Raw genomic sequence first — 22703 nt, 5'->3', positions numbered from 1 at the left:
CAGCAGTCGCAGCTGGGAGTTAAGAAAATAATCATAAGGAAGCGTGTTTGATTAGCTCTACACCCAGGGATTTAATCCCCAAATAATTCAAACCTCAGAAATGAACCTTTTATTTGTAAAATGGCAAATGGACACATTGAAATGATTACATTTAGGAAAAGAATCTGGGGAGCATCAACATGAAAAATTGATGCCAGAGGAGACTTTTTGACATTTAAACACAGCTACTGTGATCTGAGCTAATAATTTTGGAGAAGAACAAAAGAAAAAGCATTTCATAACAATATACCCATCGCCGGAAATAACAAATCTAATCTGTAGGTAGGCATGCCTTGATGATTCACTGCTCGGTGAGTTTACTTGTGGTGGAGTCATGCACATCTGCAACGACCTTCCACACTTCGTACACGTTTAGAAATCGACATCACATCCGACAGGATCACATGGCATAGAGTTTCAGGCTGCGGTCGAGACTGGAGGAAGCGAGGAAAGAAGCATGCTCTCCAAACCTCACACCTGTAGCCAGTCCACTGTGTTCTATGGGTACACAAGGTAACATTCAGGAAGTACAGCTCATGCAGAAAGTAGTTTGGGTAAGTCGAAAATAAACTCAACTCACTGATAAAGTTATACATGTCAAGCGCCTACCGGTAAACTGCAGTAGCTGCTGCCACTGCTTGCAGAGATAGACCCTGACATCACTTCCGGCCACGGCCAGGTACGTCCCACTCTGGTCAAATGTCACAGAGCGCACCTGTGAGCAGAGTTGGGAAATATGCAGGGAAAGAGGGTGCAGAGATGGCAATAACATCAGTATAAAGCTGTGCTTGTTCATAATCACCTTGAAGCTTTCAAAACGAACCAGCAGATATACACACACACACACACACACACACACACACACACACACACACACACACACACACACACACACACACACACACACACACACACACACACACACACACAATGTCGAGGCTCATGCAAGATGGGCGGAAGAGGGAAGCACAAAACAGTAGGGAACAGAGACATTAGGAGATCTGTGGAAGGGAGAGGGATGGGGCAGGGAACACAGGGTAAACAAGATGGACACAACAGGGATGTTCAGGTCCTGACACAACAGGGACTTTTCAAGAAAAGAAGCAGGGAATTAAAAGGAGGTGGGTTTGTGGTGGATTAACGGGGGTAGAAAAGATCATGGTTTTGGATGGGGGAAGATAAGAGATGGTGGTGAACAGTTGTTTTGAAGACCTGAAGGGAAGAGTGGGATTGAAGAGTGTGGGAGTCTGTTCAAAAGGTGGGGGAAAAGAAGAATGAAAGAATGAAGGTGAGCATTGATTCTTGATTTTGGTAGTTTTACAAGAAGGGGATTGCTGGCAGACCTTGAGCACATTGCGGAAATATGAGAAGGACAGACAGAGCAGTGGGGAATGGGGGGGGGGCGATGCCAGAGAGGAGACGGTAGAAGACAGACAGACCACCGACCTGCCTGCAGTGAGAGTGAGAGATCCAAACACTCAGCCTCATCACGGGAGATTCCAATGATCCTAAATGCCTTGGTTTCCACAGCGGAAAGCCGAGGAACGTGAAAGGCGGGATCATCAGCCCAAAAGGGAGAGCAGTACCCCATCAGGCTGCAGATGAAAGCTTTGTTCATGGTCAGGAGCTCAGGTGTGCCAAGGAAGGACTTTGCACGATGGAGGATGCCCAGTCTGTGACTGGCTTTGAAGGCCAGCTTGAAAATGTGGCTTTCCCAGGAAAGACTATGGCAGATAGTGAGACCCAAAAGCTTGAATGAAAGGACTTCTTCAAGAGGATTGCTGAGAATGTATATGGGGGGGGGGGGTTCCAGATGGTCCTTTCGGAGAGACATCGTGAGAGAGTGAGATTTGTCAGGGTTGAAAGACATATTCCACGTGTTGGACCAGTTTGTGATTTTACCCAGATCTGCAGAGAATGAAGAGGCTGCTGCTTGCCCATCTGAGGGATGACACATAGTGTGGAAGAGGGTGGAGTCATCAGCAAAAAGATAAAGAGGATTTTCCAAAGAGTCAGAGATCATTGATGAAAACCAGGAAAAGAACAGGGCCCAGAACACTGCCTTGAGGAACTCCAGCCTGGACAGGAAGAGGGGATGAGATAGTTCCATAAAGTTGACTGCGACAGGAAAGGAAGTCTGCGAGCCATGAGTGGAGATTGCCTTGCATACCAAAGGAAGAGAGTTTGGTGAGCAGGGCGGTGTGCCAGACCATATTGAAAGCACGCGATATCGTCGACCGAGAATTAACAGGGTCTATCTGACATTTCATTCAAATTTAGAAGAAGTCCATGTAGAAGGGCAACAGAGGAAACTAAGTAAGATTATTTTATGTAACCTTTATATGTACCTGTTATGTAGCACACGATATGAAAATAAAATGTTATGAGATAGCGGCAATTCCACTTTGAATTTTTGATTTCATTTTTCTCAAACTTTAAAAAAGTGTATTTAGACCCTGTTAATTCTCGGTCGACGATATGTCTCGGGAGATGGCTCTGATCTCAGGTCTAGCATTGAGGACCTCCATCTATTGTTGGGAAAGCAGGAGCAGCAAGTCCAGGGTTGAGTGACTTGGTCAGAATCCAAATTGATTATCGGAAATCAGGCCGTTGGCGAAGAGGAAGGATTTAATGTTGGAAGCAATGATGGACGGGATGAGGATAGAAGCTGGTCCATGTTTTCAGCGAGCGAGATGAAAATGGTGTCATCACTGTTTGGTGGACGGTACAACACACACATAAACATGAGGTGGGAATGGAGGGGACGCCATAGCCAGAGGTATTCCTGGGGGTGTAGGGGAGTGAGGGCAGTGCATAGAAAGTGAGGAATAAAGTCTTTCATGAAGATAGCAACTCCGCCGCCAGGACGAGGCTCAGGTCTGTCATACCGGAGGAGGGAGTCTTGAAGGAAGGTTTCTCTCGGGCAAATTATGTCTGCTTTGTCAGTGGAAACTTGTATGGAAAGATCTGTCAGGTTTGAGCAAAGGCCCTGGATGTTTGAGGTCCACACTGTTAAGGAAGAGGGACGGGGAGGGTAGGACGAGGGAGGAGGGGGTGGGGAGGTTGGGAGAGTTGTTGTCAGAGAATGGGGGATTGCAGAAGAGCTAGGAGAGAGGGCCGGATGAGGAGGAGAAAAGGCTCGGTGGTAGGTCATAAGAAAGAGGGCAGAGGGAAGTTGAAGATTAGAGGAGGTGGAGGGATGAGATGGAAGAGAGAGGGTAAGGGAAGGAGGCAGCTTTGTGGATGTGAGGGGAGGGGCAACTTTGAGAAGGGGGAGTGAGGGGGAAGATTGGACTGAGAAGGGTGAGAGGGGAGAGTTGAGGGATCAGGGTGTGGGGGAGGGGTGTTTTTGAGAAATGTGAGAGGGAAGCTTGGAGGGGGAAGAATGTGAAGGTTGCTTTGAGACGGGGGGTGAGAGGGAAGCTTTGAGAGGGAGGGGAGACAATGAGAGCAGGCATGGCCAAGGGGTGGGAGGGTGATGGGAGAGGGGAGGGATGAGACTTGGTCGTGGTATGGTGAAGAAGGGAGCGGGCAGGGGTGGTACAAGATTTGAGGAGTTGGGAAGAGGGGGAGGGTGTGACGAGAAGAAAAAAAAAAGGGCATATTTGAGATGTTGACGAGTGTACTGATTGAGAGAGTGAGATGTCTGTTCGGTTAGAATGGAGCCCACAGATGTTAGAAAATAAATTACAATTTGAGAAAAAAAAAACCTTGAAAATAAACTAAAATTTAAGCTTCATCGCACTAATTCTCAAAAACAACCTCATAGCGTTCATCCAGACTGATAGATTTGAAGTTCTTGAGTTTGCGAAGATCCCACAGTCGTAGGACCGAGTCTCCAGCTGCCGTAGCCAGGTAGTAGCCATTTTCAGAGAAAGCAACGGCGGTCACGGCACCAGAGTGTCCTGGGAAGTTTGCCACATTGGTGCGTTCCTGGCATAACACATCACATCACATCACATTTTCCATGCATGTTGCAAACAGAGGATGAAAAAAAAACGAAGAAGAAGCTTCACTTGTATATTGATTGATCTCATCTATGAGAGCTCAAACAATTCAAAGGAAAGTCTATGGGACTGGAAGGAGGTCAGGTATATAAATTTAAGGGAAGCAGTGCAAGACAAAGGGAATTGTAAATCCAAAAATGTGAAGTTAAATAATTAATTCCAAATGAATGAAAAAACAAAAAGAACAAATAAACTTGCAATTGGAATGAGTCAAAGAATTTTCGATGGTTCGTGTGAAAATGTTGGCCGACGTTGGTATTCTTACTATAATTCACGGATCGGTGTGTGTGTGTGTGTGTGTGTGTGTGTGTGTGTGTGTGTGTGTGTGTGTGTGTGTGTGTGTGTGTGTGTGTGTGTGTGTGTGTGTGTGTGTGTCGCGCTCTTCCTACAGTTCTGGGTCAATTCCAACTGGACTTTCTACAGAGGATCAGCATGACCCCAATTAATGCATAGGGGTGTTTTTATCTTTGCCGGTGATCTTGGAAGGGAGTGGGAGGGGGGATGCAGATCCTCGATGTAAAAATTTGCCCAACAGAAACTGTAGCGCAGCTATCCAGGTGCGGGAGGGAAGTACAAGTCTCCACCATATACAGCACAATATTCCTATCCACAAGTTTTCTAGTGCAGTGAGGTGTTTTGAATAAGCAGAAGGTATGTTTTTTCCTCATGCACGTAACCTAGGTTATATTTTTTTTTGCGTATGCAGAGCTGTCACTTGTCTATACAACGCCCAAATAAAGGTAGGCGTCAGAAGAATGTGTTGCATGCTTGGAACAAGATCGCCTGTAGGATGGGTACTCTGCTAGTATTTTATAATCTACTAGCAGTTTACCCACCCTTCCAGTGGATGAGTTTGTGAATTATTTGTTGAATAACACATATGCTGAGAACTAAACCTGATGGATGTTTGTGTGGTGTAATGTTTTGCATCATGTGGACTGTTGTCACAAAGTGACATCGAGGATAAGCTCTCAAGGTACTGTATATAAAATAATCCAATGGCTGTGTCTCAAACAGCCTCTGACGGTCTAGCTTTGTACTGGCCTCCTTATAGGGGGTTGTTTTTCACTAGCGAGTTTGAAGTGGTGAAAGATGAATCGCTGGCACCTTAAAAGCAGCTGCTTGGGCTCAAAAGGCAGATGAGGCTCATTAGTCTTGGTAGGCAGCTCATGTGGGAGAAGGAAACTGAATCCAAATGCACCGCCACCTTGCGGTTCAGTTTTTGAAACCAAATGGTTATGGCTTTAACGGGGAAAAGGTAGCAATTCTTCTTAAAGGCGGTGGCCTTTGCATTCGTTAACCCATGGGCCACCCTCAAGGTGTACTACCTCATTCTAGCCTCCTGATCAGGGTTATGTGAAGCAATGGGAGTAGGTGGTGGAAGGCCATGCATACAGCTGGCACGTAATGCCAGTAATGGCTGCATGGCCTTGTTGCTAGGCAGAGGATTATCTCATGGAGAACAATGGCTAGGATCACCCGTGTAGTAGACGCTGCCTGGAAGAAGGTAACGGCAAACCACTTCTGGACGTGCCAAGAATTTTCATTTTTTTCAACAATCATTTTCATTTCAACAATCATTTTCAGAAATCGAAGAGATAAAGCTAGGGTGCCAGATGATGAGCCGCCCCTCCAGGTTTGAAAACACCCAAATGGCGACTGGGGAAGAGCAAAGTGTTTGATGAGTAGCACTGGCAGTGATGACGGGACTGGATCAAACCTCAAATGAAATGCAGTCACTGAGGTCACCAGAACTGAAAGTCGAACACTGAGCTTCTCAATCGTTCCCAAAATTGGGATATGGAATGTAAGGTGAATGCATCAGGGATAGTCAAATGTAATAAAGAGTGAGATTGAGAGGACAAGAACTGAAATTTTGGGGATAAATGAACTGACATGGACTTGTTTGGGGAAATTTCAATATGACAATTACAAAGTGCTTTTTTTCTGGTCACAAAATCTGTAAATTAAATGGAGTCGCAGTTGTCGTCGTTTCGTATGCAGCCCGTGGCTGCTGGTTGCACCATTTTCTGGAAGCGCGGCTATGCCGCTGATGCAGTGGCCCTGTTACCAGTAAGCTGGTACTCATTTTGCTGACCTCAGGAGGATGACAGGATAAGTCAACCACCTGGTGTTATTTCAATGGGTAAACGGGGGGGCTCAAAGTCAAGATCCCAACATATTAAGCCAGTCATCATAACCGTTCAGCCAACACCAGGCTATAGAGTGGCGGTGATTTGCAACAAGAGGGCAGTGTCATTACTGGGATTCTTCTCCGTTCGTATGCAATGCAAGGTTGTGGGGTAGCACCATTGGCTGAGGGCATGGCTGTGCAAACAGCCCTCTGCTGGTTAGGACAAGTATTTGTAACTTGTTCAAGGTGCCAACGCAAGCTTGTCTACTCTTCACGAAGACGCCACAGGATCTTTAACGTCCACCATCTAATGTCGGCAGATGGGACGCCCGGTTTTATGTCCATCCGAGGTACGGCACACCCACTGATGAATCACCCTGCCTGTGAAACACTGGGGATGCCAGTGTATTAGCTGGGTCAGAATTCAAACCCAGACTACATTGTTTGGAGGAGTGTGTGCATGCATACCTCTAGTGCCGAGGCTATCCTATCAGTCCAATATTAACATATTGATGATTCAAAAACTGTAACCATGCAGAACAGACCACTAGAAATGGCAGGCATTTCATAAATAATGGAGAAAAACAAGCATCTGAAGGAAGAGAACAAAAGATATAGATAGCTGTGTTAAGTAGGCAAGTACAGTACTGTACCAACATTTTCTGTCAATGCATTCTAATGTCCATCAGCAGATTTCTGTTCATCAAAAACAAAAATTCAAACTATCTGCTCATTCTGAAGAACGTGTGTGAAAATAGCTATTTGTGTATCTGTTTCTCTTTTCATAGAAGAAAATTGTTTATTGCTTTTTTGAGGTGTAATCAGTGACATGCTTGGCTTTATCAACTGCTTTATTTTGTGTTCCTTTTTATAAATATAAAAATAGAATAAGTGTGATGCAGAAAAAGTTGGAATAGGACTGCAACGCAATGAGCACAAATACCAAATGGCCTTGATTTCTTCTTCTTCTTTTCTCCACCTGGCATAATGAATTTTTACATCACATCAAACCAATGTGAGTAACAGTATGGCAATAGACACACCTTGAGATCCCAGATTTTGATCTGCGAGTCAGCCGTTCCAGTACCAAAGATCAACCCATCAGGATGAAACTGGGCACAGGTAAGAGCTGGGGGTAAGTGGGGTGGGGTGAGGAGGGAATCAAGAGGACAATAATCAATGGGGGTGTCAAGGAATGAAAATGAGAGAAGGAAATCGAAGAGCTTATCCTTTTACTCACCACTGGGCACGCTTTCATCCGTCACCTTGCACAGCACACGTCCGGTCTCGATATCGGAAAAGGCCCAGTACTTGGGAAGAAAGGGTGGTAAAACGATGTTGGGTCATAGAGGTCAACCAAAGGACAGACAGCCTAACATGCTCCACATTATGATCATGACAAAAATCTGTTGGACAAAAAGTTGCCAGACGACTGGCATTATCATCGTGATTCAGTAACCACCATTTTGTCATTGCTCTGCTGAGTAGCTGTCTGAAAAACATTTCAATTAACTGAAGATAATTTCACTGCATTTGCTCGGTGGCAATTGCATTTTATACGGTGACGTATTGCTTAGCTGCATTATTACCTCCGCCACCAAATGTGAAGGAGGTTAGGTTTTCACCCCTCTCTGTCTGTCTGCCTGTTTGTTACTTGCAAAATCGAGGATTTTTCAAGTATCATGGTCAGTCAATTTTGTTATTCCGTCTGTGTTTAATCGCCAACAAGTCACAATTCTAAACCGATTGTCATGAACTTTTACCAAGTTATAGAGGTAGTCTCAACTGAGAAGCCAACTGATTTTGAGGTCAAAGGTCATCTTGAGGTCACATTTCTAAAATCCTCATTTTTCATCCAATTTACTTGAAATTTGAAGATTTGCATATTGCATCACTGAATTGGGAAACCAACTGTTTTTGAGGTCAAAAAGGTCAAAGGTCAACTCAAGGACAAACTTCTAAAATTGTCAATTTTTATCCGATTGACCTGAGCTTTGATTAGAATTGTGAATTTGAAATGTAATGAAATGGACAATTTGATGTATCCATGGCAACATTTGGAGGGGGTTGGGTTTTGCCAGTATCGTGCTTTGCACGACGCCATTTTCTTGCTTGTCTGTTGTTTGTATGCAGGATATCTCAAAAAGTTGACGGATCCGGATGAAATTTGGTAGGCAGGTTGAGTGTGTGACAAGGACGAACTGATTTGATTTTGGTGAAGATCTGGATCTGACTACTGGAATTTAAGTGTTTCTTCACCATTGAGAGATAGGGCTAAACTAATATATAACACGACATCTCAAATAGTTGTGGACGGATTCGGATGAAACTTGATGGACACATTGGGTGTGTGACCACGACAAATCGATTCGATTTTGGTGAAAACCCGAATCCGGATCTGGATACGAGAGTTATTTGATTTTTGAATAACCATTGAGAGATGGGGCCAAAACGATATATAGCATGATATTTCGAAAATGTATTGGGTCCGATACGTTCTCATGGATTAGGCATTACGTGGCGAAGGTGTGTGCTCCACCGAGTGCCCTTCTAGTTTAATATGTGATTTTGCAAATGTTAAAAGCATTGTTGACAAATTTATTAGATCATTTCTTTTAAATAAATGAAAACACATGGAAAACACACATGGTAATGGTAAAGCACATCACCTGCTTTTGACACAGTCTGGCACCCTGCCCTGCTCACCAAACTCTCTTCCGATGGTATCCAAGGCCATCTCCACTCATGGCTCGCAGACTTCCTATCATGTCGCAGTCAACGTGTGGCCCTAAATGGAGTTCTTTCATCCCCTCTTCCTGTCCAGGCTGGAGTTCCTGAAGGCAGCGTTCTGGGCCCTGTTCTTTTTTCTGGTTTTCATAAATGATCTCTCAGACTCTCTGGAAAATCCTCTTTATCTCTTTGCTGATGACTCCACCCTCTGCGGTACCATCGGTCATCCCTCAAACCGGCAAGCAGCAGCTTCTTCACTCTCTGCAGATCTGGATAAAATCACAAACTGGTCCAACACGTGGAACATGCCTTTCAATCCTGACAAATCCCACACTCTCTATGTCTCTCCGAAAGGACTGTTTGGAAAACCCCCACATCTACTTTCTCAACAATCCTCTGGAAGAAGTCCTTTCTTTCAAGCTTCTGGGTCTCACTATCTGTCATGATCTTTCCTGGGAAAGCCACATTTCAAACCTGGCCTCCAAAGCCAGTCGCCGACTGGGAATCCTCCGTCATGAAAAGTCCTTCCACGGCCCACCTGAGCTCCTGACCACTTCCAAAGCTTTCGTCTGCAGCTTGATGGAGTACTGCTCTCCCCTCTGGGCTGGTGCTCTTGCCTACACGCTGTGGAAACCAAGGCATTTCGGAGATCCCACGACGAGGCTGAGTCTTTGGGCCTCTCACTCTCTCACCGCAGGCAGGCCGGTGGTCTTTCTGTCTTCTACAGTCTCCTCTCCGGTCTCGCCCCCCCCTTGCTGTGTCTGCGATTTGTCCCGACCATATTTCCGCAGGGCGCTCAAGGTCCGCCAACGACCTCCTTCTGGTACAACTACCAAAATCACGAATCACTGCTCACCTTCACTCTTTCATTTCTCTTTTTCCCAACCTTTTGAATAAACTCCCTCACTCTGTTCAATCCCATTCTTCCCTCCAGGCCTTCAAAACAGCTGTTCACTAGCACCTATCGTCCCCCATCCAAATCCTCGATCTTTTCTACCCCCGTTAATCCACCCCAAACCCACCTCCTTCAAATTCCTTACTTTCCTTCCTGAAAGTCCCTGTAGTGTCCATCCTGTGTACCCCATGTACCCCACCCCATCCATCTCCCTTCCACAGATCTCCTAATGTCTCTGTTCCCCACTGTTTTGTCCTTCCCACGCCCTCTTGTCTCATGCCCCCCTTGCTGTGCATTTTGTGTTAGCTCTCATACGAGCCTTGAAAACGTATGCAAAAAAAAAAAAATATATATATATATCATTAAGAATTCACATAATGGCAACCTGATCTTCTGAAGAAGACAGCAAAAAATCCCCTGTAGCATGCAAACTAATTCCAGTGACTGGAGCATCATGGGCACGCAGGATTTGCAGGTTGGAACCACCACCAGCAAGAGTCCACACACGGATGGAGCAATCTGGAGAAGCACTGAGCACGAGGTCCTGGGAGACATGTGCACAAAACGCAATCATGTGGTGAGTGAAGGCAGAAAAGGAGGTAAAGGAGGGAGTGGAGGAGATTTAAATAAAACATCAGTTTATGGGAGGAGTAAAAGTGTAAAAACGAAGATACCATTTACCTGGGTTGGATGGAAGACCACACTTGTGACCTTTTTGCTGTGACCTTTCAAAGTGGCAACAATCTGCTCAGAGCTCTTGTCAAACACTACCACATTCTTATCTGCACCACCTAACCACACAAAACCAGGATCACAAATACAGTCAGTCAACCTTGGATTAGTCATCTCCTTCAAGAACTTCCCTTCCCACCCAAAACCCTTATCGAGCTAAACCATCAATTTCCTCCGTCTACGCACTACCTTAAGGAGTACCTGTGAGAATACGGTTTTGGTTGCTGGGACAAAGGTCCAATGCGAGGATTCCGGGCACGCTAGCACTGTGCAAGCCCTGACGGAAAACGGCAAAAGATTTTCACTTGACAAACAACTGCACACTTGTAAAAGTGTTAAAGTGCAGAACATTACAGCAGTGCAACGATAGCAATAGCTAAAAGTGTTGCTGTACCACATGTGAAGCGATAGGTCGGTACTTGGACAGATCGTCGGCTCTGATGAGGTTTTCTGGAACCGATTTCCCACGCTAAGGGTTAGAATATCAAGGTAAATTAATCAAGTCTGGGCAGATGTGGTCGATCAGAAACGTTGTGGAAAAATGGGTTTCGACTGAAACATGTTCTCACCTTCTTGCGCTCTGTCGTAAGCACAGTCGCCTTGTCTTGGAGCTGTCAAGAAATAGGAAGTTTCGAAATGAATCCATCACTTCCGATCAATAAAGCTTCCTTCATCATAACCAAAGCCAAACACCCAAAACAAAGACTTTACCTTCTGTATTATTTCAGGAGTCATACCAAAAGCTTCTCCAATCTCCATTGGTTCTGTCCCTCCCTTGGGTTGTGGAACAAGGGATGGAGTTTATTCAGACAAACAAAATGACGATTTTATACAACCAATGCGGGCAAGGCGAAAACGAAGTTGTGCGAATTGCAACATAGCGCAGGTTTTACAAACAGGTGGAATTTTAGTGAATGCAGAGTTCAAATGCATCCACAGGATTTAAAACGATGAGCTCAGAAACAATGCAATTCCATTTTTAAACACCAATATGTGATGGGGGGGGGGGGTGTACAGTTTCATACTGCGCAATAATTTATTTTATTTAGTTACAGATCTTTAAAAACTTTTCTTTTTTTTTTAATAGATCTTTAACAAAACACATGACAATTACATGTTACTTCTTCATTTAGAGGCAACACAAGGCTGCGGGGTAGCATCATTAGCTGAGGGTGCAGCTGTGCCGCTGATGCTATGCCCTCTGCTGGATACAGCAGGAATTTGTTCAGGATGCCGGTGATAGTTCACCTACTCTTCGCGAAGGACACCAAGGGATCTTTAACGTCCACAAACTAATGCGGGTAGACAGGACGTACGTTTAAAGTCTATCCGAGGGACGACGCAGACGATTAATCACCGTGCCTGTGAAACACCGAGATTAGTTTATAGCTGGGTCGGGATTCAAACCCAGGCTAGACAGCTTAAATGCACGTGTGCGTACCTCGAAGCAATCTGGCCAGCCCATTACATTTTACTGCCAAGCTACCATATAGAATCGTTCAAAAACGTGAGGGTTGAGCTGGAAAATCTTTTGAAACCGACCAGATTTCGTAATCGTGGAACCTAAATCTTTTGAAACAGACCACTGGGCACGCTTTCATCTGAAGCAGGTATGTATAAAGACTGGGAAAGTGAAAAACTCGATGTATGCTTTTGGTTGTGGAAATGTGTGCAGGTAATGAAGATGAGTTCACAGTCTTCTTCTGTGCGAATTTCTGCTTGAAAGTTCAAAAGGTCAAAACAAATGTGTTGGATCTTGGAATTGCAACAAAGCTGCACAGGGCATACCATCACCGGCTGTGATGGGGGAGCTGATTGTGGAGCAGGGAGGCCTGCTTGGGGCTTCAACGTGGCCAAGGCTGTGGAGGAAATGGAAATATGGAAATGGACAGTCGATTAAGAGCACAAAGAGAGAGTTATCTATCCTCTTCTGGACTTTGATTAAGTTTACTGACACTTCTTGATCTATTGAGAAATTATTTCCAACCAAATGAAAACATTGATCGATCAGATGATTCAAGTAGGGCAAGGAGAAGAGGGAACAGTGTCAGGTGAATAATAATCGCACTAGGCATGCTATGAACTGGGTAGTGAGAACTGTAAGTTTGGGACAGAAGATCAAGTGAGGAAACCGGTTACCCTCTCTTGCAGCAGTGACCTCCTTGGTGAGGCGGGCAATAACACGACATGCAGCATCGTGTTGGTAAAGGGCATGTGATAGCTCCTGTCGGGTTGTCTGCAACTGCTGCCTTAGTGTGAAGCTTTGCAGCATCACAGCGTCCTGGAGTAGCGCCAACAGATTATGAATGATAGTAGCAAAATGGCAAAAAATGTTGAAAGCCCAAAGTGACGAGGTGATGCAAAAGGAAAGAATCACAAAGTGACAAAAGAGCAGATGGGGATGGGATAGTGGGAGGCAAACAACCAGTTAGGGACAGAGCACTATCAATTCAATTAAAGCAAGACGAAGAGGTCAACGCTAACTCACCCATTCGTCCTGTAGAGATTTCAATATGGCAGGAATACTGGTGGCAGATGGAGGCTTGGGTTTCACTGGGTGCGGAGCTGGCAAAATAAAAATTGTTTAAAAAGTTCAAACCCCAATGAATGCAATGAGTGTAGAACAGCAACTTATACATTTCATTATAAAGCTTAAATTTCCTTGGCAAAAGAAAAGGAAAGCTGTTAACTCTCAACAGTTCAGCACTCAAGTGGATTTGAACGAGGTAGGCTGAGTTGATAAAAAAAAGTGGACAGATAGCAAAATTATACAAGTTCATGCAAACACAAATAAATAAATAAATAAATAAATAAAGGACTATTAACTTTAAATATAGCCTGGTGTTGGCTTTGTGGTTAGGGTGGCTGGCTTAGGATCTGAGGGTCCTGAGTTCGAGCCGTGTTGGCTGCTGAATTAACACCAGGTGGGGTTGACTCAGCCTGTCATCTTCCGAGGTCGGCGAAATGAGTATCAGTGCACTGGTAGAGGGGCACAGCATCAGCAACTCAGCCACGCTTCCAAGAAATAATAGCTACCCAGCAGGCAAGTTGCCGCAAGAACAGAACAGAACTATAAATGACAAAGAAAACAGCCCCAATGGCATGAAACCTGATTGAATATTGAAATAATAATTTGAAAGGTTTGATATTTGAGGGAAATTAAATTTGTTAAAATTTATGCTCCTTTCATTTGGGATAGCGGAGAGCACAGGGATTTGAAAAGGCAGTCTGTCATCAATAAATTATATTATCGATAATTCATGACAAAGAACACCACCGCTTGACTTGCAATGTTTGGCTCAAAAGTGAAATCAGATATCATGTTAGAATGAATAACTGGTCATGCTCGTGTCGATCTGTCAAGGAACAGGTATACTGATGGATTGAATCAACAGAATGTTGAATGAGGTATGCTAACTGCCGTGGGAAGCAAGGAGAAGCTGACATTTCACCGTTAACCCTGTCGGAGTGAAACCACTCTTTTGTTCAGACGGAGGGTTGAAAGCTGACACGGCAGCTTCTCCTTGCTGATGACAGTAAGCACACTTCAAATCAACATTCTCTTGATTCCATCCATTGTAAATATTGTTACGGATCTGGAAACCATGAGCACTCAACATTCAGGTCACAAAAGTCAGTTATTCCGTTAAGTATGTGTGTGGTCAGATTCCCCTTCCTTTTGTCTCGTGGGAGGATCAAAAACGTGCGTTACGATTTCTTTTAGTTAGGTTATTAAATCCAACCATCCAACAAACCATCAAACAAACTGACAACACCACTGAACAAGCGCTTCACTCGCCTAACCGGCGACTCGCTGTCCGAGGCAGAATCTCTGGCAGTTCCTTCTCGGCTTCCACAAACTTTGTACCTTCTTTTTGACGAGTATGGGCACGCGTGGAGTGGGGGGGGGGGGGGGCGGGGTTTTCCCCGGCATGGCTGAAACCCCACCCAGAAAGGGCGGACCCATGGAAGCCCCGTCGAATCAGGGAAAACAGTGACGTCAGTTTCACCAAGGCCCTCCCGCTGAGGAAGATCCATAAAATTACCAACGCCATCCTCAGTGGAGAGTTCAGTGCAAGAGGAGTTCTGTGGGCAAAGGGTTTTTGCTGTTACGAAGGGGTGGTTACGAGGGGCGATTACGAGGAGTGGTCACAGGAGGTTTACGTTGCTGTTACGAAGGAGGGGCTTTTGCTGGCCCTCTACAAGGAAGGACAGAGCGACCTTGACCCCCCTCCAAGGACCCCAATTATTCACCACCCGAACTCCGCCACGAGCCTCGAGTCCCCTACGTGCGACTGGGGATTGGACCAACGACCTTTGTCAGGTGCCGCATCGCGGAGCACGCCTTCCCTCCGACGACCAGGTACAAGCCGAACTCTGACCCCCAGCTCGTCTCACTCATCGGCTGGAGGGTCGAATAAAGCACCTTGGGTTTTCTTTTCATTTGTGTGTGTGTCTGAGTGTGTTGGGCCCGTCTTGTAAGTAGAACTGCATAAGTGTTTTTGCCCATTGTAAATATTTGCATTGAATATTCGCTTGTCTTTTATTTACTGTAAATAAATTATTAAAAATGTTCCCAGTCCGTTTCTGTCCCTTCTTACATAGGTCCAGCATGGTTCGTATCTGAGTTTAGACGGGGTTTCATCCCCGATAATCCGTTAATCCGAGCCGGAACGTCCTGGGCAGGCCCACTCGACTGCATCCGAGCTGGAGTTGGTAGGTGGAAGTTGATACTCCACCGTAGCTGGAAGAGTGATCCAGTTCGGACAGACGTTCCGAGGGCATGGATCCCTGGTAGACGAGATTGCATGGATACTTAGGTACTTTGGCTCTAGACAAATAACCCTACGCCATGCGGTTGATATATCGGCGTTTCACAGTCGATTAATCGACCCGCCGGCTTTGGAGTTATCCGGAGCGATGGCTTATAAATTCCAGGGAGTCTGGTGGGAGACGGCGTAAACTTCCCCACCTCGCAGTCGTTCTCGCCACCGACCCCTGGCTCACAACAATATCATAATAGTTAATATCTCAAAACTAAAAGGGTACTTGGTCGAGGGCATACATCTGCCAGGCAATTGCCTGATCCATTCGAACATATCACCCCCAATAAATTTTTGATATATCATGCTTTTCCTTGAGATCATTTTTGGCCCTATAGCTCAATGGTGAAGAACCACTTTAAAAACACAAGTATCTGCATCCAGGTCTTCACCAAAATTGAATCAATTCGTCCGAGTCACACACACAACCTGTCCACCAAGTTTTGTCTGAATCCATCCACAACGTTTTGAGATATCATGCGATACATCGTTTTTAGCCCCTTCTCTCAATTGTGGAGAATCACTTGAAAATTCTAGCATTCAGATCCGAATCTTCACCAAAATCTAATCAGTTCGTCCGTGTCACACACCCAACCTGCCCACACAATTTCATCCGGATCCGTCCACAACTTTTTGAGATATCCTGCACACAAACAAAGAAAAAGACGTTGTGCAGAGCACGATACTTGCAAAATCCTCTCCCTCTCCAAAGGTTGCCATGGCTACATCAAATTGTCCATTTCATTGAGATTAAAATTGACAATCTTAAGCTCAGGTCAATTGGATGAAAATTGATTATTTTTCAGATTGAAATTGATGATTCTAGAAGTTTGACCTTGAGTTGATCTTTTGACCTCAAAAATGGTTGGTTTCCCAATTGTGCAACTGCTGTTGAATATTAAAGTTAATAGGATGTAAAGTGACGATTTTTCAGTTGGAAATTGATTTTAGAAGTTTGACCTTAAGTTTTGGTTTTTAGAACTTTGACCTTTTGACCTCAAATTGTTGATTTCCTAATTCAGTGATGTACTATGCAATTGCTGTTTAATTTTCAGGTCAATAGGATGTAAAGTGACGATTTTTCAGTTGAAAATTGATCTTAGAAGTTTGACCATGAGTTGACCTTTGACCGTTTGACCTCAAATAGTTGATTTCCCAATTCGGTGACGCAATATGTAAAACGTGTTCAAATTTCAAGTCAATCGGATGAAAAATGACGATTTTAGAAAATTGACTTAAGATTGACCTTTGACCTCAAAATCAATGGGATTCTCAGCTGACTACCTCTACAACTTGGTAAAGTTTCATGATGATTGGTTTAGAATTGTGACCTGTAGGCGATTGACAAACAAACAAACAACCAAACAAACAGAATAACAAATTAGACTAACCAATATATTTGCAAAATCTTTGATTTTTTTTCATGACAATCTTTGATTTTGCAAGTAACAAACAAACAGGGGTGAAAACGTAACCTCCCTCAACCTTCGGTGGTGGAGGTAATAATGCTGTGGAGGACATCGTTTACGTTGCTTGATGCATCATGAAGTTACTCGACTTCCGATGAAGGGATGGCACGGACACCAAAGGTTTAGTACAACACAAATCCTAAAAAAAAAAAACCTACCAAGATAAAAACTTATAAATCTATGAATTACCGACGAGTCATCTGTGGAGGATTTCACATCCGATAACTCTCAATCAACTTTGGACAACATCGATGAGTTGAACAACTGACCGAAACAAAATAGCCCATTTGTAGGTAATTATTTTTGTTGTTCTTCTTTTCAGACAGCCAATATCAAAATTGGTTTAAACGAAGAATTTGGTTTAAACATGAATGTACCACATTTTATAGAAGGAAGGTTCATGATGATTCAAAATTTTCATAACTTGAAAGGAATTCATGAAAAACTAGACAAAACTGCTTAACTACACAAAGGAATATGAAGGAAAACAAGGGGTGGGTGGGACCATGGTGACAATTCCTTGAAGGCCAATCACACCGAAGTAGCGACAACAGAAAAACACATTTAAACACAGGTGTAGGTAATGGTGGAATATTACGCACAATCTAACAACCATTATTGCCAGACGTATGATAATTATGTATGTATGTATTGTTGCGGTTCTCGGAACCGCATGCATACAACAGATAGTTGTCCTGAGTCAGTTATTCCATTAATATACGTGTAGTTAGGGCCCTACCTTTTGTTTAGTGGGAAAGCAAGGGGGTGCGTTGCGTTGGGCTATTGGTTAGGATTAATAAATCATTTTTCCCCTTTTACTTTATTCCCTTTTACAATCCACGGTGCTATGATCTCGCTTGCTACCCTCGTTTCGCTGGCCACAGCGTACCACTGTCTACCCAGACTCTCGCTTTCTGAGTCAAAACCCCAACATTCGGCTGGACAAACGCTGTAGCTGTACCACCATCCACCTGCCAAAGGACAGACATGCGCGGTGTGGGCGGACCACGTAAAGGGCCGGTCGAATCGGGATGCTCGGATCGGACGATGACATCGGTTTCGAAATGGCTCCTCCCCGAACTCCGGGCTCTATAAAGTACGGAGCAATCCTCAGAGAGTGGTCGAAGTTGGTTGGTTGAAGTGGTTGCGAAGGTAGTTGGAAGGAGAATTGCAGATGAGAATTGGAGGAGAATTGAAGAGTGATGGGATTGAAAGGGGTTTGTAGTCGTTGTGAGTGAGTGTTCCTGCTACATGTCTCCGCCGACACGACGTCGAACCGCCCTTTGCTTCTCGGCCAAGCCTCCTGTCTGGCCCCGCTTTCTGTTCCTTATCTCCGACCTCACCACCTCGACGAAAGGCCTCTTGCCTGGTCCTGCCCGCTGCTCATCTCTCGCCCCCCCTTTGGACTCCGCTCTTATCCACTCGAGCCCCTCCTGCAGACACGATCTCCACACGTACGGTTGTGGCCGAACAACTCAACCATTGCCGGGTGCCACACCACGGAGCACTCCCTTCCCCGGAATGCTCAGGTACCGAGAAACTGTCACCTCAACTCCCTCCCTCCTTGGCTGCAAAAGTCCCTTTCACAATTGGGTTTACTTTGTCTGAGTGTGTGTCTGAGAGTGTTGGCGCCTGTCCGTTAAGTAAGCCTGTATAAGATCTTTTATTGTTGCGATTGTTGCTTTATTAATCTCATGTCAAGTCTGCACTGTCTGCCTTGTAAGTTGCTTGTAAAATTGCCACACCCCACACCTCTCTCATCTTTCCTTGCATTACACACCCAATAAACCTTTGTTGTGCCACATGCTTTTCCTCGCTTATTGTAAATAAATAATTGTTGTAGAAATGTTCCCAGCTTGCCATTGTCTTTTCCCTCATTGGTCCAGGATGGCTCGAATCCAGGTTTAGCCGGGTCTTTATTCCCAACGGTCCGTTCCTTCTCGCTGGTACGTCCTTGGCAGTGCCGCTCGGCTGCATCCGATCTGGAAAGGAGATCCGATCCGGTAATGATCCGGTTCGGACAAGGCGTACCGAGGGCATGGTTCCCCTGTGGTTAAACCGCGTGGTTAATTAGGTAACCCGATTCACCCATAGGCGGGAGGACCCTTGGTCACGCGGTTGAGTTACTAGCGCCCACGGTCGGTTAATCGACCCACCGCGTCACGGAATTATCCGTGAGCGACGGCCGACAATTCCGGGGAGTCTGGTGGGAATCGACGTAGCTTTCCCCCACCTAGTGGTCTTCTCACCCAACCCCGCAACAGTATGTATGCATGTATATATGTACACATACATACATACATAAACACACACACATACATATATACATATCCTGTATATAGAAAACCGAAAAACAGGGTGAACCTTAGTCGATCCAAGTGAGCGTCGATTAATTATATACGTACTTCTATCAAACTAAGCCTGGTGTTGGCTTAGTGGTTAGGGTGGCGGCTTGGGATCCCAGTGTCCTGAGTTCAAGCCCCGTTGGCTGCTGAATTAACACCAGGGGGTTGACTCAGCCTGTCATCCTTCCGAGGTCGGCGAAATGAGTGCCAGTGTACTGGTCCTGGTGTATGCCCCGGTTAGAATAGGTGTACCATATCCCTGTGTGTCGTAAGAGGCGACCAGGGTTGGCGTCAGGAAGGGCATCCGGCCATAAAACATTGCCTCACAAAAAGCCAAACCCCTGCACAGCAGGGAAAAATGGCTGTAAAAACGGTACTTCTATCAAACTATGAATGAAAAATTACGATTAATGAACCCGTACTACGATCAAACTTTTAATTTCATAGTATTGGAGTGCGAGTACGTATATTAATTAGGGGAAAGCGTGCATGGGTACACACGCACACCTTGTGTCATTTTCAGGCAGAACCGTTCTTGAAAGGAAAATGTAGGAATGGTTTCACAGGATAATACATTGTGACTATCCCTACCTTGTTTACATACTGTTGTGGTTCTGCAAAACCGCATGCCTCGAAGGCAATGGCACCCAACATACAGTGATCCCCAGGCAGTTATTACCTCCGCCACAGAAGGTGAAGGAGGTTATGTGTTCACCCCTTTGTCTGTTTGTTTGTTTGTGTACAGGATATCTCAAAAGGTTGTGGACAGATCCGGATGAAATTTTGTAGACACGTTTGGTGTGTGACAAGGACGAACTGATTAGATTTTGGTGAAGATCCGGATCCAGATCTGACGCCTAGAAATTTTAAAGTGATTCTTCACAATTGAGAGATAGGGCCAAAAACGATATATAGCACAGTATCTCAAAAAGTTGTGGACGGATTCGGATGAAACTTAGCAGACAGGTTGGGTGTGCGACCACGCCAAATCGATTCGATTTTGGTGAAGATCTGGATCTGGATCAGACTACGAGAATTTTTCAAGTGATTCCTTCACCATTGAGAAATCGGGCCAAAAACGATTAATAGCACAATTTCTCAAAGTTGTGGATGGATTTAGACGAAACTTGGTGGACACTTTGGGTGTGTGGCAAGGACGAATTGATTCGGTTTTGGTGAAGATTTGAATCTGGATCTAGATATGAGTTATTTAATTTTTTTAAGTGCTTCTTCACCATTGAGAGATAGCGCCAAAAATTATACATAGCATGATATTTCAAAAATGTGTTGAGCCCAAAATGTTCTCGTGGATCAGGCACTGCGTGGTAGAGGTATGCGCTCTACTGAGTGCTCTTCTAGTTTCATTAGTATTCGTGTCGTTGGTCATCCCCTCATGTCTAGTGGGTTAGCGGGACAAATTGCGTTGTGTAGGTCTCGTAGTTAGGTCGAATAAATATCTCCTTGATTCATCCTCTAACCCCTTCTCTAACCCTTTCTTTTTAGCTATAGTACACAAGCTTGCAAGCACACATTCCATTAAATAGACAATTGTTTAATAAGCACACCGCGATGCCTCCCGTGGCTCATATCATCCTCATTGCACACAAGAGAACCCACACATGGGAATTTGCGCGCCATTATTTCATTCAAATCTGTGTGCCAACTCCCAACCGGCACCTCACCTTACTCCACACCTCGCACACCAAATCTCACCACTTTGACCACAAACGCCTCCCGCACACAGGAAAAATATTCCTGCACCCCATCGTACCTCTGCATCGTGACAATTCACCACTCTATTTTGAGGAGCACCGCGCGGCGTCGGCCATCGTCCTTGGCGCCGTGTGATGCTCGACCACACAACAGACGCTAATAGCTCCACTCCATCTCACCGGGAACGTCCTGGGTGAGTGTCCAGAATTGTTACAGCCCTCATCCAGTCGTCAGACCACGGCAATACCGAAAGCAACGAGGATTCGCCGTGGGAAGGGAGCTACGGGAGATTGGTTCGGGTCCCGGGTGTGCATTTTGGCTCGTGAAGGAACCTGTGGATGGTGGAGAAAGTCCGCTACCATCCGACATGCAGACTACACTCGGTGCATGTTCAGGGCCAGGGTGCCGGCTCGGCGAGCATGCTCCCCATGTTAAGTCAGGAGTTCTGAGCAGTGCCGAAGCTGGTAGGCATCTGAGCCGGTTTCCGGTCCTGGAGCCTGGCGGGGCATGGCTAGGACCACTATGGCCCAATGGAGGAGCAGGATTTGGGCCACAGCGTGTCGCTTTCCGGTCCTTGCCCCACCCTTCACCTGGGGCATATAAAAGGGGGGAACGTAGAGCCATAAAAAGAGCTTCTTCTTCGAGAGCGTCATCCGCGTACGACTGCCGTCCTTTGAGACTCCCAGCCATGCTGTCGACATCCCGCCACCCCCGCGAAGCCAGACGGACTCACCGCCAGCCACGGACAGCGGACCAGCGCGGAGCACACGTTGCCACGAGCCCCAGCGAATAATCAGGCTGGAGATAATCTGCCTGAGCGTTCCCACCTCATGATATGGCGCAGCGTCCCACGGAGGCACACACTACGCATACAGACCTTTACATGGCTAGGTTAGGGATCTTCCTTCTCACGCATCTATTCATTCATTCTCTGTATCTCTCATCTTCTGTGGATGAACAAAGAACGTTACTGACTCGCAATCCAATTTTCCTCTGGCACGACACCGCACCCCTCACGTCGCATACATCACACCTCCACACTCCCACACCGAAGACACCAGTATCTTTCCAACTACCCCTCAGGGGTACTGGGCCGCAGCTGACCGCACCAGGTATTTAGAGGGTGCTCATCCTCACCCTCTAAATACCTGGTGCGTCTGGTGAGAACCTGAGGGAGTTCACCCCTCGTGGTCTTCACCCCCGACCCCGGGTCCACAACAATACTTTTTCGCATATCATCTCCACATCCTTTTACATTATACGCCTGGTGTTGACTTAGCGGTTATGGCCTGGCTTGGGATCCCAGTGTCCTGAGTTTGAGCACTCTCGGCTGCTGAATTAACACAAGCTGGGGTTGATTCAGCCTGTCATCCTTCTGAGGTTGTTGAAATGAGCACCAGTGCACTGGTAGCTTTGTTCAGAGGGAGAGAGAGAGGGGGAGAGAGGAGAGAGAGAGAGAGAGAGAGAGAGAGAGAGAGAGAGAGAGAGAGGGGAGGAGAGAGAGAGAGAGAGAGAGAGAGAGAGAGAGAGAGAGAGAGAGAGAGAGAGAGAGAGAGAGAGAGAGAGAGAGAGAGAGAGAGAGAGAGAGAGAGAGAGAGGGAGGAGAGAGAGAGAGAGAGAGAGAGAGAGAGAGAGAGAGAGAGAGAGAGAGAGAGAGAGAGAGAGAGAGAGAGAGAGAGAGAGAGAGAGAGAGAGAGAGAGAGAGAGAGAGAGAGAGAGAGAGAGAGAGAGAGAGAGAGGAGAGAGAGAGAGAGAGAGAGAGAGAGAGAGAGAGAGAGAGAGAGAGAGAGAGAGAGAGAGAGAGAGAGAGAGAGAG

General features: G+C 45.6%; 1 protein-coding gene across 1 annotated transcript in view; it reads right to left on the bottom strand.

The window, feature by feature from the left end:
- Nucleotides 1-94: 94 nt before the first annotated feature.
- PRPF19 (pre-mRNA processing factor 19) overlaps nucleotides 95-22703 on the bottom strand; it is a 30466-nt gene continuing 7857 nt past the window's right edge. The window contains exons 3-16 of the mRNA XM_085881130.1: nucleotides 13026-13102; nucleotides 12677-12818; nucleotides 12326-12396; nucleotides 11249-11311; nucleotides 11107-11148; nucleotides 10932-11006; nucleotides 10739-10814; nucleotides 10487-10596; nucleotides 10191-10349; nucleotides 7421-7490; nucleotides 7224-7309; nucleotides 3802-3972; nucleotides 649-754; nucleotides 95-537 (exon numbers count right to left, since the gene is read on the bottom strand). Of these exons, the coding sequence (XP_085737256.1) occupies nucleotides 440-537; nucleotides 649-754; nucleotides 3802-3972; nucleotides 7224-7309; nucleotides 7421-7490; nucleotides 10191-10349; nucleotides 10487-10596; nucleotides 10739-10814; nucleotides 10932-11006; nucleotides 11107-11148; nucleotides 11249-11311; nucleotides 12326-12396; nucleotides 12677-12818; nucleotides 13026-13102 (1346 nt within the window). The 3' untranslated portion in view covers nucleotides 95-439. The remainder of the gene's footprint in view (nucleotides 538-648; nucleotides 755-3801; nucleotides 3973-7223; nucleotides 7310-7420; nucleotides 7491-10190; nucleotides 10350-10486; nucleotides 10597-10738; nucleotides 10815-10931; nucleotides 11007-11106; nucleotides 11149-11248; nucleotides 11312-12325; nucleotides 12397-12676; nucleotides 12819-13025; nucleotides 13103-22703) is intronic.

Source organism: Eptatretus burgeri, chromosome 5 (assembly GCF_056783735.1).
Source record: "Eptatretus burgeri isolate ZD-2024b chromosome 5, Ebu_testis_v1, whole genome shotgun sequence".
Lineage (NCBI taxonomy): Eukaryota > Metazoa > Chordata > Myxini > Myxiniformes > Myxinidae > Eptatretus > Eptatretus burgeri.
The sequence above is the reverse complement of the archived record's forward strand: the minus strand, read 5'-3'. Positions and strand labels throughout refer to the sequence as shown.